General features: G+C 47.9%; 1 protein-coding gene across 3 annotated transcripts in view; it reads right to left on the reverse strand.

Moving 5' to 3' along the window:
- LOC309535855 (carbohydrate sulfotransferase 5-like) overlaps window positions 1–13,206 on the reverse strand; it is a 24,166-nt gene extending 10,960 nt beyond the window's left edge. Inside the window, exons 1-2 of one of the 3 annotated variants that reach the window (XM_082229346.1) lie at window positions 12,748–13,206; window positions 9,672–11,014 (exon numbers count right to left, since the gene is read on the reverse strand). In XM_082229346.1, coding sequence (XP_082085472.1) covers window positions 9,815–11,014; window positions 12,748–13,068 — 1,521 coding nt within the window. In that variant the 5' untranslated portion in view covers window positions 13,069–13,206 and the 3' untranslated portion in view covers window positions 9,672–9,814. Of the gene's footprint in view, window positions 1–9,671; window positions 11,015–12,234; window positions 12,604–12,731 lie in introns of those variants that run through there. The other 2 variants (XM_082229347.1, XM_082229348.1) reach the window with 2 other exon arrangements.
- Between the last annotated feature and the right edge of the window lie 1,612 nt (window positions 13,207–14,818).

The raw sequence follows: 14,818 nt of genomic DNA on the forward strand, positions 1-14,818 counted from the left end.
TGGGATTGTGATCATGAAGACACTATACAGGGTACAGATTTTTTTTGGGGGGGTCAAATAAAAAGGAGGGAAGAAATGCTACCAGATTCCAGCGACCTTCAATCCTAGGAAACCAAACCCATGGGATGTGCTGGGACTCAGTGGGTCTCTCAGTGCCTGTGGACGTGGTGCCACAGCATTGAGTGTGCAAACCTGCACCACCAGATCTCTAATACCCTCCTGGAGTGTGGTGAAGCAACTGCCACCTCTGGCCACATGCACCAACCAGCCTCCTACACTCCACAGTTGCCACAAAGAAACAAGACCTCAGCGACAGCCCATGGGATGTGCTGGGACCTGCATAACCTTTTACAATTAAGAAACTGGTCTGTTATGAAACACTTGTATTAGAATTTAACCGTGGGATTGTGCTTCCTTGAACTGTAGAACAAGGTATGCCTGAGCTAGAATGCAGGGAGAAATGGCAGCCTCTGTTCTGATTCATTTATGGAGTGGTTACATGACAATGAGGATTGCTGTAAACAAAAATCTGCCTCCCCCCCCCCCCTTATGTTGTATCCAAGAGCGCGTATAGAGTCCTTACATAGGTTCCCTATTGGTAGGAGAAAATAACAGAGGCCAACCAGAGAATAATGAGAAGCAAAGCAGCTAGTAAGCCTGATCTTTATTGATCTGTTGCAACAGGGTCCTCACTCGCCACATGCAGGAGGGAGGAGGAACCCAGAACCAAGGTGTGCCTGCCCTTTCATCTCAGAGAGAACATACTGTACAGTGGTACCTCAGGTTAAGTACTTAATTCATTCTGGAGGTCCATACTTAACCTGAAACTGTTCTTAACCTGAAGCACCACTTTAGCTAATAGGGCCTCCCGCTGCCGCTGTGCCGCTGGAGCACGATTTCTGTTCTCATCCTGAAGCAAAGTTCTTAACCCGAGGTACTATTTCTGGGTTAGCGGAGTCTGTAACCTGAAGCGTATGTAACCTGAAGCGTATGTAACCCGAGGTACCACTGTATAGACATTTTAAATTCCCTGCCCTGGAGCTGCTGACCACCCCTCCATACATCATACATACATCACAGGAGGGGTGTAAACCCAAGACCACCACCACACACACCTACATCACAGAAAGGTGGTCTAAAACAGAAATTTGAATGTTCTTTTTCCTGTCTGCCAGGTTATGTGTTTCCCTTTCCTGATAGTCTGTCACCCATTAAAATGATGATTACTCAATTCCTGAGACAATGGGAAGGCTCCCTGAAGGCTGCCTGACCCCCTCCCTCCTTGCAGAGAAAACACCTGGTCAGTTTGGGAATCATAAATGGTTTCAGGTTGGTCTTCCTGTGCTGATCTATGTACGTGCTTGGTTGGTACACTTATGAACATTTAACATATATCTAAGACCTCAACATTCCTATCACAGGATTCAAACATTCATCCTAATTCGCTTGCAAGGAATTCACTCATTCACTTTGCAACACATTTCCCTGTCACTTTCTTAAAAAGCCCTCAAAAGTGGGCTTGTTGTCCTATGGCAGTTCTTCCACTTTAATTGCACAAAAAGTATGTGCTTGAATTCCTACCACAAAAAATTGACAGTCTGGAGGTTCCCATAGTTAAAACATCCACACACTGAATCTAGCAAAGGGTTCCGTCTACAGGGTCAAACAAGTAGGAAAGCTGTCGTCTCACCAGCAGGAGTGCCATGCAGCGTGTATGGCCCTGGCACTGAAATTTGTGGGTGTCTGATGCCTTCATGGGAATGTTGTGGGTGCTCGCGTACCCAGGGCCCCAGGGAGTTGGCACCTATGCTCACCAGAGAAGAGTTCTCTCCCTTCAGTTCACCATCAAAGAGATGAGAAAGACTGCTCAGATGAGGAGTTGCCTCACCAGGAGAGAATGTTCCCTTCTTGTTCCTGAAAGGCTCCTGTCAGTGGTAATGATCAATTATCCAGCACCTTGAGGATGCTCTGCATACCGTATTGCAGAAAGATATCTGTGAGATAAGGGAAGGCAGGAAAATGGTCCTGAGAGAGAACTTTAAGGCCTCACTGACACAGTCTTCAAAGTGAGCGCAGAGAGGTTTCACTGCCTGAGGGATGTTAGCAATATTTGCCCCTCATTTACACAATTGTATATGAAATTGTAGTCCACAATGCTGCCCTCCTCATGTCCTCCTCAGGTACTGAATATTCTTCTAGAATTTATTCAGTCAAACGTGGTGCAAAACAAAAAGTTCAGGTTTAAAACAAAAGCAAAAGCCAGACATCTCCAGGAATAGAGGAACACAGGGATATGCCTTTTACTCAGACTATTGGTCCATCTAGCTTTGCGCTGTCTGCATTGACTGGCAATTGCTCTCCATTGTTTTAGGCAGGGAGCATTCCCAGCCCTACCTGGAGATGCTGAGCATTGAATCTGGGACCTTCTGCAAACAAGCATATCATCTAATACTGTGTTATAGGCATTTCTGAAATTGGGAGGTATAAGATTTCTACTGTATTAAAAGGTTTGGGCCCAGTGCAGTGGAACCAGTCATGCTGCCCTAAGGTGTTAGGAGAGGTAGCAAGAGAGTGAACATGTGAGAGTGTCTATGCGTGTGTCAATTGAAGAGAGGCAGATTTATATTTTTTGTTTACTTTGATATTTATATTTTGTTTATTCAATTTTTATATCCTGTTTAGTCATACTTCATATGTTTGTAAATTTGTTTTAGATAGATAACTCCAACGTCTCATGCCACCAGTGGGTTGGAATATGCGGCAGCTACACTATTCTGCCACCAGATGGCAGCAGAGTGGGTAGAAACAGGCTACAGTTAGAGGAGTTTACCACACTATGCTTGCAGTGGGCAGAAAGAGGCTGCAGTTATACTTTTTGTCACCAGGTGACAGAAAAGTACTATTTAAGGACTTTACTGACTTAAGTTTTAATACACAACAGAGAAAGAGGGGAACTGCAATTCCCAGAGACCCCAGCCAACAGGGATAAAGGCAAGAATACTGGGAGTTATAGTAAGGTTACCAGACCTCCCCATTTCCCGGGGACAGTCCCCGGATTTACAAATCAGTCCCCTGACAAATTCTATCATTCCTATTGAAGTTGAAAGTGTCCCCGGAATCATTGAAAAAAAATCTGGGACCCTTAAGCTATAGTCTATATTATATTAGCGACTCTTTCACTCTATTAGTTTAATAGAGTTAATTTTATTCTGTTTTATTCAGAGGGAAGTGTGCCTGTGTTGGAGGGGTGAGGCAGGGGGAATCCCCCAAAGAGACAAGCAGACATACCATGGAACCAGAGAGCACAGTGCAAAAAACTGTTCCTTATTGACATGAAAGAAACAATTAAGCAACATACCGAAGGAGAAAAGGAGTTCATAGTAGCAAAGATTTCTGCAATCCTCGCTCCCCACCAACCCCCAGTGAGCACCCCATAGATCAGTGGTCCAGACACGACAAGGAGCAGTCAAACGCCAAGGGCTTGGCAGGCAGATAGAGCTGCATGAGCAGAGACAGCTGGGGGCAGGAATGCAAGCCAGATCGGACCTGCTGTTGGTGCAAAGACCACCTTGCAAGAAGAGGGCATAACCAGGGAGATCCACACAGGCAGACGTGCCAGCGAGGCCACTGTGATCACCAGCCACTTGCGGCAGCTTATAGAGAAGCAGGGAGAGTTCACCAAATTCCTCTGTGATGGAGACCCCACATTTCTTACCACATGCAGAATCTGATTGCTCCAGCTCAAGGAGGCAGCAAAGAGTCTCCCAGTGCCTGTGGACGTGGTGCCACAGCATTGAGTGTGCAAACCTGCACCACCAGATCTCTAATACCCTCCTGGAGTGTGGTGAAGCAACTGCCACCTCTGGCCACATGCACCAACCAGCCTCCTACAGTCCACAGTTGCCACAAAGCAACAAGACCTCAGCGACAGCTCTGGGTGCAGAACATACACATGTGGACAGCTGGACAGTGACCTCCACCACCAAGACACCCACATTCTTCACTACAAGTGCATGATACACTAGCACCAGAGTTTCTGCCCTACGGCTCCCACCACCTCCAATCTCCTTCTCCTCCTTGCCAACACTACTTGCCAAGGACTCCGTCTGTGTCTCTAACAGGGTAGCAGCATCACTCGCCCCGTCATCCTCAGCAACTAGGCAGGGCTGACCTCCAAAATTGCTAGGAGTGGAAACTCCCTTCCCCCAAGACTTTCACACACACTGGAGGTGGCAGCTCCTCCAGATTCTCTTCCATTATCCCAAGGCCCAACTTTGAAGGTGGCCTTGGGGGCAGCAGAGGCACCAGTTTGGGGTGTGCTGCAGGTTGGCGTTGTGGCACTTCAGTATCCTATGGAGGGGTACTTGTGGCATGGTGGAGATGGCACGGAGAGAGGCAGCTGTTGGGAGGGTAAGCACCAAATCTATGGTGGCTGCTGATCTGCAGAGGAGCAGCATGTCTGTATGCACAGAGAAGAGGAGCAGGACTGTCGACACCATGGACAGCTCACAAGCTCATTGTCCTGGAACAGTGTCCCACATACCCTTGGAGGGCCTGCCCAAAAGTGCTGGATGGAGCTGTCACACACAAGGGGAGCACACCCACCTCCAGGGCTCAAAGATTAATGGGAGAGAAGAAGCAGCCAGCCACCACAGCAATGGCACAGCTGTTCCCCACAGGACTGGGCTCCTTTGGGAGGATGTGCAAGATAAAAATTAAATAAAGGAATAAATATAAATAAATCTCTGCAACCTCAACCCCTTGACTGCACAAAGACAGCATTCCTCCAAGTTTCCCTGATTTCCTGTCCCAGATGCTATCCAAGTCGTGGCCGCAGTGCTTCTGCCAAAGCCCAGCAGCTCAGGTGGACAGGCAGGAAGGCAAAGCCTCAGCTAACCCCGCTGCTCCATCCTCTTCTAATGAATATCTTGTTCTGCAGCATGAACTTGCTTCCACATGCAAGACCTTCTCATGAGTTTTAATCTAGGAAAGGTGAAACTGAAATGTTTTTATTACTCTTTAAAGCAGAAGTAGCTGGCTTGTGACTGGCTGGTTCCGTCTACAGGGTCAAACAAGTAGGAAAGCTGTCGTCTCACCAGCAGGAGTGCCATGCAGCGTGTATGGCCCTGGCACTGAAATTTGTGGGTGTCTGATGCCTTCATGGGAATGTTGTGGGTGCTCGCGTACCCAGGGCCCCAGGGAGTTGGCACCTATGCTCACCAGAGAAGAGTTCTCTCCCTTCAGTTCACCATCAAAGAGATGAGAAAGACTGCTCAGATGAGGAGTTGCCTCACCAGGAGAGAATGTTCCCTTCTTGTTCCTGAAAGGCTCCTGTCAGTGGTAATGATCAATTATCCAGCACCTTGAGGATGCTCTGCATACCGTATTGCAGAAAGATATCTGTGAGATAAGGGAAGGCAGGAAAATGGTCCTGAGAGAGAACTTTAAGGCCTCACTGACACAGTCTTCAAAGTGAGCGCAGAGAGGTTTCACTGCCTGAGGGATGTTAGCAATATTTGCCCCTCATTTACACAATTGTATATGAAATTGTAGTCCACAATGCTGCCCTCCTCATGTCCTCCTCAGGTACTGAATATTCTTCAAGAATTTATTCAGTCAAACGTGGTGCAAAACAAAAAGTTCAGGTTTAAAACAAAAGCAAAAGCCAGACATCTCCAGGAATAGAGGAACACAGGGATATGCCTTTTACTCAGACTATTGGTCCATCTAGCTTTGCGCTGTCTGCATTGACTGGCAATTGCTCTCCATTGTTTTAGGCAGGGAGCATTCCCAGCCCTACCTGGAGATGCTGAGCATTGAATCTGGAACCTTCTGCATGCAAGCATATCATCTAATACTGTGTTATAGGCATTTCTGAAATTGGGGTTTGGGCCAGTGCAGTGGAACCAGTCATGCTGCCCTAAGGTGTTAGGAGAGGTAGTAAGAGAGTGAACATGTGAGAGTGTCTATGTGTGTGTCAATTGAAGAGGGGCAGATTTATATTTTGTGTTTACTTTGATATTTATATTTTGTTTATTCAATTTTTATATCCTGTTTAGTCATACTTCATATGTTTGTAAATTTGTTTTAGATAGATAACTCCAACGTCTCATGCCACCAGTGGGTTGGAATATGCGGCAGCTACACTATTCTGCCACCAGATGGCAGCAGAGTGGGTAGAAACAGGCTACAGTTAGAGGAGTTTACCACACTATGCTTGCAGTGGGCAGTGACCTTCCAGATGTTGTTGAGATTCCCAAATCCCGTCCGCTTCAGGCAGCCAGCATGGCCATTCCAGCAATCAGGAACTCTGGGAGTTGTAGACCAACAACACCTGAAGATCCACAGCATAGCTAGTCATGCTTTAAGGTGTCCCCCAACATTGTCATTTGAAGCAGCTTTTCTTTATAGATCACTCAGAGATGTAGAAAAAGCACAACCCTGAGAGTAGCCTGTGATATTCCTGGCTGCATTTTGCAATGCCTTGTCTATTGAGGCCACTGAAAGACCAATTTAATTCTCTTGGAGCCAGAAATGATCATCATCATCATCATCATCATCATCATTTATTGAATTTATATATACAACATTCAGTGGCAAACAGTTCCACAGGCGAATTGATTAGTGTGTGATGGAATTCCCCGTGTCTTCTGAAACTGCTATAGATTGTGTTGGATGTCCCACATTCAAATATTACCAGAGTGTTAATCATTTATCTCTGCAGTATCTATGATTTGAGAAGCATCCCCCCCTCCATTCAGTCTGGGAACCCCCCCCCCCAATTTAAGGGGGGGTCACATCTACTTGGCCTTCCTCATGGAAACCTGATTAGCAATTGGTTCTCTAAGTGAGAATTCACCACAGACATATGGAAATAGAACTTTTATTAGCATACAAAGGTACAAAGCAGTGAGATTCAGCCCCAATGCAAACCTGAACTGGAAGGGAGCCCCAGAGCCCATTCTAAGGGCAGAATAAATGTGTGAGGGGAAAAGATTACTTCCCCTCCCAACACAACCTTCCCCACACACCCCCAACCCCCATCGCAGCCTGTGGTTCAGCTGTACAGCTTCCAAATCATGACTTGTTGTGGGGAGCGGGGGCTTCCAGAGGCAGAACTGATTCCCAGTACTCCACTTTTGAGAAACTATCCACTGCTCTTCCCCCCAAACACTTATGGATCCTGGGTGGTGGGACCCATTCCCACATCTCTGCAATTTGGATTCTGGATTAACAGCACAGGCTCTGCACAGCGAAGTGTGCCTTTGGCTGAGGAACTCCATTCATGGGGAAGGAAATCTCCAATAGGTGCAGGTTCTCTCCTCCTGGGGAAATATCTGAGGCCCATGGTCAGCTCAATGACATTACAAACAGATGCTAGGACCCCAGCCAAAGTTAGAAAGAAAGCAACCAGCAAGTGCCTCTGGAGAAATATTCCTGCATATGGCAGCCACATTAAGAAGCATTGAACAATCTTTGCATAGTCATCTGTCCAATTTGCATAGTCTTTGCATAGTCATCTGTCCAATCCAATGGCAGTATTTTAATTTTGAAGAGAAAGAAGAGAATAAGCCCCAAGTTTCTTCTGTGTATCTCTAGCAGAATCCTTCTTTTCTCCCCACTATTTTTTTAGCAGCTATGAAGCACAAAAGATTACATGTTCAGTGATGGCCTTCATTAGAAGTGAGCATTCAGTACTGCATACAGAGATTTCTCCCACACGTATATATAACACATATATAATGATTTTAGGGACCAGCCCATTGTCTGTCACCAGAGCAGACAGCAGCCAAATGGTTCATTTGAACAGCAACATTGGGCTTTCTTTCAACTCCTCCACCCTAAACAAGGTGGCCATTCAGAGGGTTAGCTAACATGAGCAAAGAAGACCAAAGCTCATTTATCAGTAATTTGACAGCCCAGCATGTGAACATATTTTGTTTAAAAAATAATGCAGAACCCAGAATACCATAGTTACTTTCTTGCCCTTTTCTCAGAAGCAAAGGGAAAGTATTTTGTATTGAAGAGTTATGTCAAATATAATGCAGTTTCTGGAAGTGCTACATTGTTATTAAATTAAAAAACGGCATTCCTGATACCTACAAATATAGCAGGACAGTGTGGTACAATGACTGATCCAATAGGATATATTTCTGCGAACTACCGTATTTTTCGCTCCATAGGACGCACCTGACCAAAAGACGCACCAAGTTTTTAGAGCAGGAAAATAAGAAAAAAAAATCTGATTCAAATGTTGTACTATACTATTTAAAACAGCAAAGTGGGTGGCTCCTGTCCACTTTGCTGCTTTAAAGCGAGCCATGGTATGAAGAGATTGGAAAAAGGACAGACATTCCATTATAATGTAGCTGTTTTCATTATCATTGGGAAGTCAGTATTGGCAGCAGTCACAAAAATTAAAATTTGAGCATTTTACTGTTATTAATCAAGAATATTAATAGTCAGGGAGAGAAACCAGAGCTGTGCAAATGAGAAGTGCTTGGAGTATGGAGGAACAGCAAAGAGATCAAATGATTGTGCTCCAGTTCCTAAATCTCTTAAGTTTTCTCAAAACAGGCATGGTTGTTTTGAAAGGAAGATTCAAAATGGGGTGACTCAGCAAAGAACTGAGGAGGAAAAGAGGGCCGATAAATAGCTTCCATTCAATAACAAGAGAACACAATGTTTTTGGTTTGGTATAGGTGGACTGTACTTAAGAATTTGTATAATGAATTATAGATTTGGAGTGGAATATCAGTGCCTCTTTTCAGCAATAAAGATTAGCTGCTCGGAACATGGTCCACACACAAACACACAGGATGTCTGGTTATAGTTGTGCAGTTTAATCTGTTCCTGAGCCAGATGCCTGCTCGGTTTTAGCTGAGCTCACTATTACTGGTTTGTGGAGATGCTTTGCATGTATTTATGACTATTTCTGCAAAACTGCTACTTGAAGACATCCCCAAACTTAATATTTTTAAACTTCAAATGGAGCTCAGAATCCAGTTAGGCAATCCTTTGCAGTTGAATTAGGAGGCACTGAGAGACAGCAATTTGCTGCTCCTCACCCCCACCCCCACGAGCATCCCAGGAACACACAGCCTTCCCTCTGCTTGCAAACCTTGTCGGGACTTCAGGGGAAAGCAAAGGCTGTAGGCAGAGAGGTGTGGCTCCCCCCCCCACCCCCAAAGAGCAGCCCAGGAACATACAGCCTTCCCTCTGCTTGCAAACCTTGCCGAGGCTTCAGGGGAAAGCAAAGGCTGTAGGCAGAGAGGTGTGGCTCCTTCCCCCCCCCCACCCCCAAAGAGCAGCCCAGGAACATACAGCCTTCCCTCTGCTTGCAAACCTTGTCGGGACTTCAGGGGAAAGCAAAGGCTGTAGGCAGAGCTGTGTGGCTTTCCCCCCCACCCCCAAAGAGCAGCCCAGCAGTGCAGGGCAAAGGCGCACAGCCTTCCCTCTGCTTGCAAACCTTGTTGGGGCTTCAGGGGAAAGCAGAAGCTGCCCGCAGAGCCGCGTGGCTCCTCCCCCCACCCCCAAAGAGCAGCCCAGCAGCGCAGGGCAACAGCAATTTGACTCCAGGGACCACACATTCGCTCCATAAGACGCACAGACATTTTTCCTTCCTTTTTAGGAGGAAAAAAGTGCGTCCAATGGTGCGAAAAATACGGTACATATCACCCCTTTATTCCATTTGCTCTAGTTTATGTAAATGGCAAAAGGATGATAACTAGAAGCACAGAATTCAGCAATCAAAATAAATATTTTCCAGTTACCTGGGGTGGGGGGGAAGAGATTACAGATAGTCATACTTCCCCTAATTTTCACTAAAGGATGCCCAGCTGAATTGACTTTTTCGATGTGGCAACACTAAATCGAATGACAAATCTTTCTGTTCTTTCTCAGAATCTACAAGTTGGTATCCGAGTATATTTAAGGCACCCTTGCAAACCTCTTGCACTTGCTTGACTTTCTGAAACGAAAGAACAGTCCTCCATGCCTGAGAGACATTGACTGCATCTCGGGAAGTGATTTGGAAGGCCTCCCTCTTCCTACTTGGCCCTTGTCCATGGGTGATATTATAGATCCAGTTTTCAAGTTTGCTGGTCAGCTGAAGACCTGAAAATTTATACATTGCTGTAATTTCCACTAAAGGATCTCGTACAAGATCTTCAAACCGGATCATCAAGTAACGATCTTTCAGAAAACTTGGAGGTTTCAGGGTTGCTGTTTCATAAATCTGAACGTGGCTTCTACAGATCTCCTGCAGGACTTTGTACTGGCCATCTTTCACTTTTGTGCCATTCATGCTCAAGACAATCCCATTGTCACGGGCAAGAGCTTCTGCTGATTGCTCCCGGGATTTCACAACAGCTCTGGGGTCACGGACGAGGTGGATGACTTTGAGGTTCAGGGAGGGGTCAGTGAGGAGAGGATAAAGCACCTTGAGGTCAAAGATCCGGACTTCCTTCAGGACAACGTGGCTATAGCTCTTGCAGGCCTCTTCCACTTTGCTGAAGGGGGACTTCCCACAGACAGCCTTGCAGGCACTTTCGCTGGTGATATCAGTGCGGTGGAACAATTCACAAACAGGATCTGTGCACAGGGCACGACTCACTGCCCACTGGAAAAGATCTGACACATTTCTCTTCCATGGCAGGTAGGCATCGAAGACCGACATGTCACACTTGAAGACTGACCGGATGAGGTCCCGCACTGCCATATGCAAGACCTTGGCACTGTTTTGGTACATGGTTACCCACACGTGCCAGGCTGGCTCCATCAAGTAGAAGACATCAGGGTGTTGGCTGAAGAGCTGCCCGACAAAGGAAGATCCTGACCTCCAGGAGGAGAGGATGAGAATGTGCTCCTGGGGTGGTTTCTCTTCAGACTGAGACATAAAGCCACCATGACGAACACACAAAAACAGTAGAAATCCTGTCTGAATCACAAGGAAGATTGCAACTGTAGTGCTGGATATTCGGATCCTCACCATTCTGGCTGAAGCAGAGCACAACTGGAGGAAAAAGAGAGGGGGAGCTGTTCAGTTTTCAGTAGGATGACGATGACACACAAGGACCTTGCATGCAAACAAGTAACAGCCTGGGTTGCCATACATATTGTATTGATAACGCCCGGAAACGACTAACCAGTTCAGATATGCATGTCAGTGAGAGCCATGAAAAACAGCAGGCTGGAGGATGAGACAATAGTGATGCTCAGAGAGTACAAAAGAGTTTGGAACAAACACACTGCTGTTCGGGTGGAGGGAAAACAGGGCAATGGAGGCAGTCTTTATTCCACATTGATTGTATTCTGCTGTGTGTGGAAGGACAGAATGCAAGACCCAAAGCTCAATTTAGCATTCTGAAAATCTCAAGTTATCTTTTGAAAACAGTTAGATGTGTCTTGTCTTCTAATCTGCAGGGGAAAGTGTGCAGGGACTAGTGGACTGCAGCAGCTCCCATCAGCCCCAGCCAGCATAGGCAAGGTGAAAGACTTGTAGTTCAAAACATCTGGAAGGCACCACCAGACTGGCAAAGGTTGGTTTCCAGTTTACTAACAGGGGTCTTTCTCAGCCTAATTTTGGAGATGCTGTGGGGCGGAGACAAGAGCTAAAGGTCAGCCTCGTCTCCTTTAGCTTTGAAGTAGTTATACTAAATGAGTATAAAGGCAAAGGTAAAAGGACCCCTGACCATTAGGTCCCGTCACGGACGACTCTGGAGTTGCGGAGCTCATCTCGCTTTACTGTACAGCTTCCGGGTCATGTGGCCAGCATAACTAAGCCGTTTCTGGCAAAACCAGAGCAGCGCATGGAAACGCTGGAGCAGTTCCTATTTATCTACTTGCACTTCGTGCTTTTGAACTGCTAGGTTGGCAGGAGCAGGGACCGAGCAACGGGAGCTCACCCCATCACGGGGATTCGAACCGTGACCTTCTGATCGGCAAGTAAATGTAAAGGTAAAGGGACCCCTGACCGTTAGATACAGAGATGGACAAATCTGTTTTTTAAGTATTTATTTGTTGTCCATAGCTCTATCCCACCTTTATTCCAAGGAACTCAAGGCAGAGTATAGGGTACAGTTCTAGCTCATTTGCACAATCTGTGCAGAAAATGCAAGTAACCATCACTCCCCCCCCAAAAAAAACAAACTCAAGTAAAGCATAACTTCTCCCGTGACATATGACCCACTCAGAGTCAACTTCCAAGCAGAGCCTGTGCAAAAAGATACCAACTGCAACCAGTGCCAGGAGGAGGAAGAGACCCCGGAGCTGTGCCCAAGTAAGCCATCCACCGCCAAGCAGCGAGGCAGGCAGTTGCAGGAGGAAGCCCAGAGCGATGCACGTTTCTCCCGACCCGAGAGCTTAAGGGCGGCTGCTTGAGATGCGCCAGGGCTTCAGCCGCGCCGTCCGCCAAGAGGACGCTGCTTGGATAAGGGCGCACTCTGCACGCGCTCAAAGGCCGTCGCGGCTTCTTTCGTTCTCTGAGTTACGCCTGCCGCGCCTCCAAGTCCGGCGGCGTACAGACCTCGAAGCCCTCGACGCCGCGCGGGCCTGACTCTCCGGTCCCGCACGAGGTGAGTGGAAGTGGAGGAGAGCGAGGGCGGGCGCGGGGAGATGGCCAAGCAGAGGGAATCTGCTGCTGCCCCCGGGAGAAGCCGGTGGGGGAGGCAGAACCCCCAGCTGCCGTCCTGGGCCGGAGTCCCCGCGGCTGCCCCGTTTCGGCTCCTCACCTCGGCCAAGACTCACGAGCGCTTTCCTCAGAGACGTGGGGGATTTGGAAAACAGGGGGCAGGCGGGGCCTGGGGGCTGAGACCCGCTGGCTGGCTGACTGGCTTGCTGCCCTCGCCGGGTCGCTCCAGGTGCCGCCGCCGCTGCTCCGCAGACAGACAATGAGCCGCTTTCAGACGTGGCCTCCGCCTCCGCCGCGTCCCGGAGCGGCCGCCGGAGGGAGGCGCCAAGGAGGGGCCGGTCCAGGGCGGGAGGCCGAGCAGCCCCCTCTGTGGGAGGTGGGCTCTGCGCCCAGGCCAGCCCCCTGCAAGGTGGTGCGCGCCGTCCAGGCTCCGCCATCCTCCATCTCCGCCCATCAGCCGAGAGCTCCAAGGACGACGGGGGCGCTGCTTCTCGCTTACTACGCGTGGCCGGCCTTTCGGCCCCCCAATGCTTGGCGAGGGGGTGCCACACCGGGGGAAGGAACCCGACGGCGCTACCAACACGCGGGGAGGCGGACTCCGCGTCGGTGCGCTCCCAACAAGGCTGCTCGACTCGGGATGCTGATCCGCCTTTCTCGCGCACGCTGCCGCTCAGGAGCCCGTCCCGCGGCTTTAAGGGCAAGAAGGAGCCGCGTAGACCAGGCCCGCTGCTTTGTGCAGCCTGCGGCCGTAGCCCCCGCCCTGTAGTGGACTAAGAAGCAGACTCGACACTGATCAGGTCTACCTTGCAGGGCTGCTTGTAGACCTCCTAAGGGCCTCCTGCATGCGAAGGCCTTAGGACGCTGGGCCAGCGCTTTGGCGCCTGATTTGCAGTCGGTGAAAGGACGGGGGCGAGGCAGCAATGCAAAGTGCAGCCTGCCGCCTCTCCCCCCGCAATGTAAACGCAATGTAGCTGCCCATCACTCTCTTCCTGCCCCCCACTGCTTATTTATAAAAGTATATAAAATACTTTCTCGCAGGGGTGCCAACTTGAATAAAATAAGGGGGGGAGGTAAGTCCCGCCCCACATACACGCAATTGAACGGCAATGCCCTTCAACTTGGGGGAGGGGGGACGCCGGTCATTTTTTTTTTTTTACATTCTATGCAGTCCTGAGCAGCCTTTTGGCTGCAACCAATAAGAGCAGAGACTGACTTTTCTCATAAACTGCCATAAAACATTAACAGCAAAATGGCCTAAAGGCAAAGGGGAAATGCTAAACCATAGCACAGTCTAAGGATGTGGCATCACACATGGTTTTGTACGCAAAGCATCAGTCCCCAGCCTCTCTATGATAGGGTTGGGAAAGATTCCAGTTGATATTACCAGGCTAGATGAATCAGACTCAATATAAAGCAGCTTCCTATGGTTCCTAGAAAACACCACTGGCCCCAATCAGAACCTGCCTCTTAGGCTTGGATGGCTGGTTTTACAGAAGACCCAATTCTGCTCTATGGTGCAGTGCTGGCTGATTCCAGGAATGCACAGTTCTAGCCTAATTGAGCCTCCATTACATTTTAAGGCTGTTTTACAAACACTGCCTGCTCCCCCTCTAATTTTTTCATTCTAGTGGCAAATGACTTTGTTGCAGAAGACTTCTGGAAAACTCACTACTTTGTACTTTTTTTGTACTTTTTGTACTTTTAGTCGATTCTAATAAAAGTTATGATGCTTCCCTTGCCTACTGGAACAATTTTTTTACAATTTCCACAGTTGCCTCCTTTGCACTATTTAGCTATGTATAGGAATCTTCTGGGGGATAAGAAACTGAAAATACCTCACCAGGATACACCGTTTTATGTCCAGGCGCAAGTTTCCAGGATGTCATTTTGACACCCAGGGAAGACAGTTTTGCTAAAACAAAAAACAAAAAAACCTAAACAAAATCCAGGCTTTTAAAATCTTCTGTTAATTACTTTCATGATTTGCATTTGTTTTATGTCTGCTAAATGCTTTTAATTTGTGGTGTTTCACTGTTTATTTAACATTTGTTTTAACGTTAACTTTTTTTGTAAGCCACCCTAGGAACATGCTGGAGAGTGAGAACTAAACTGTACAAACAGGCATGCTTGCTCTGCTGTGGGAGGTGGGCAGGCTTCTCCCTACCCTTGTCCTCTCAGACTGAACAG

The sequence above is a fragment of the Podarcis vaucheri genome (genome assembly GCF_965113315.1).
Source record: "Podarcis vaucheri genome assembly, chromosome: 7".
NCBI lineage: Eukaryota > Metazoa > Chordata > Lepidosauria > Squamata > Lacertidae > Podarcis > Podarcis vaucheri.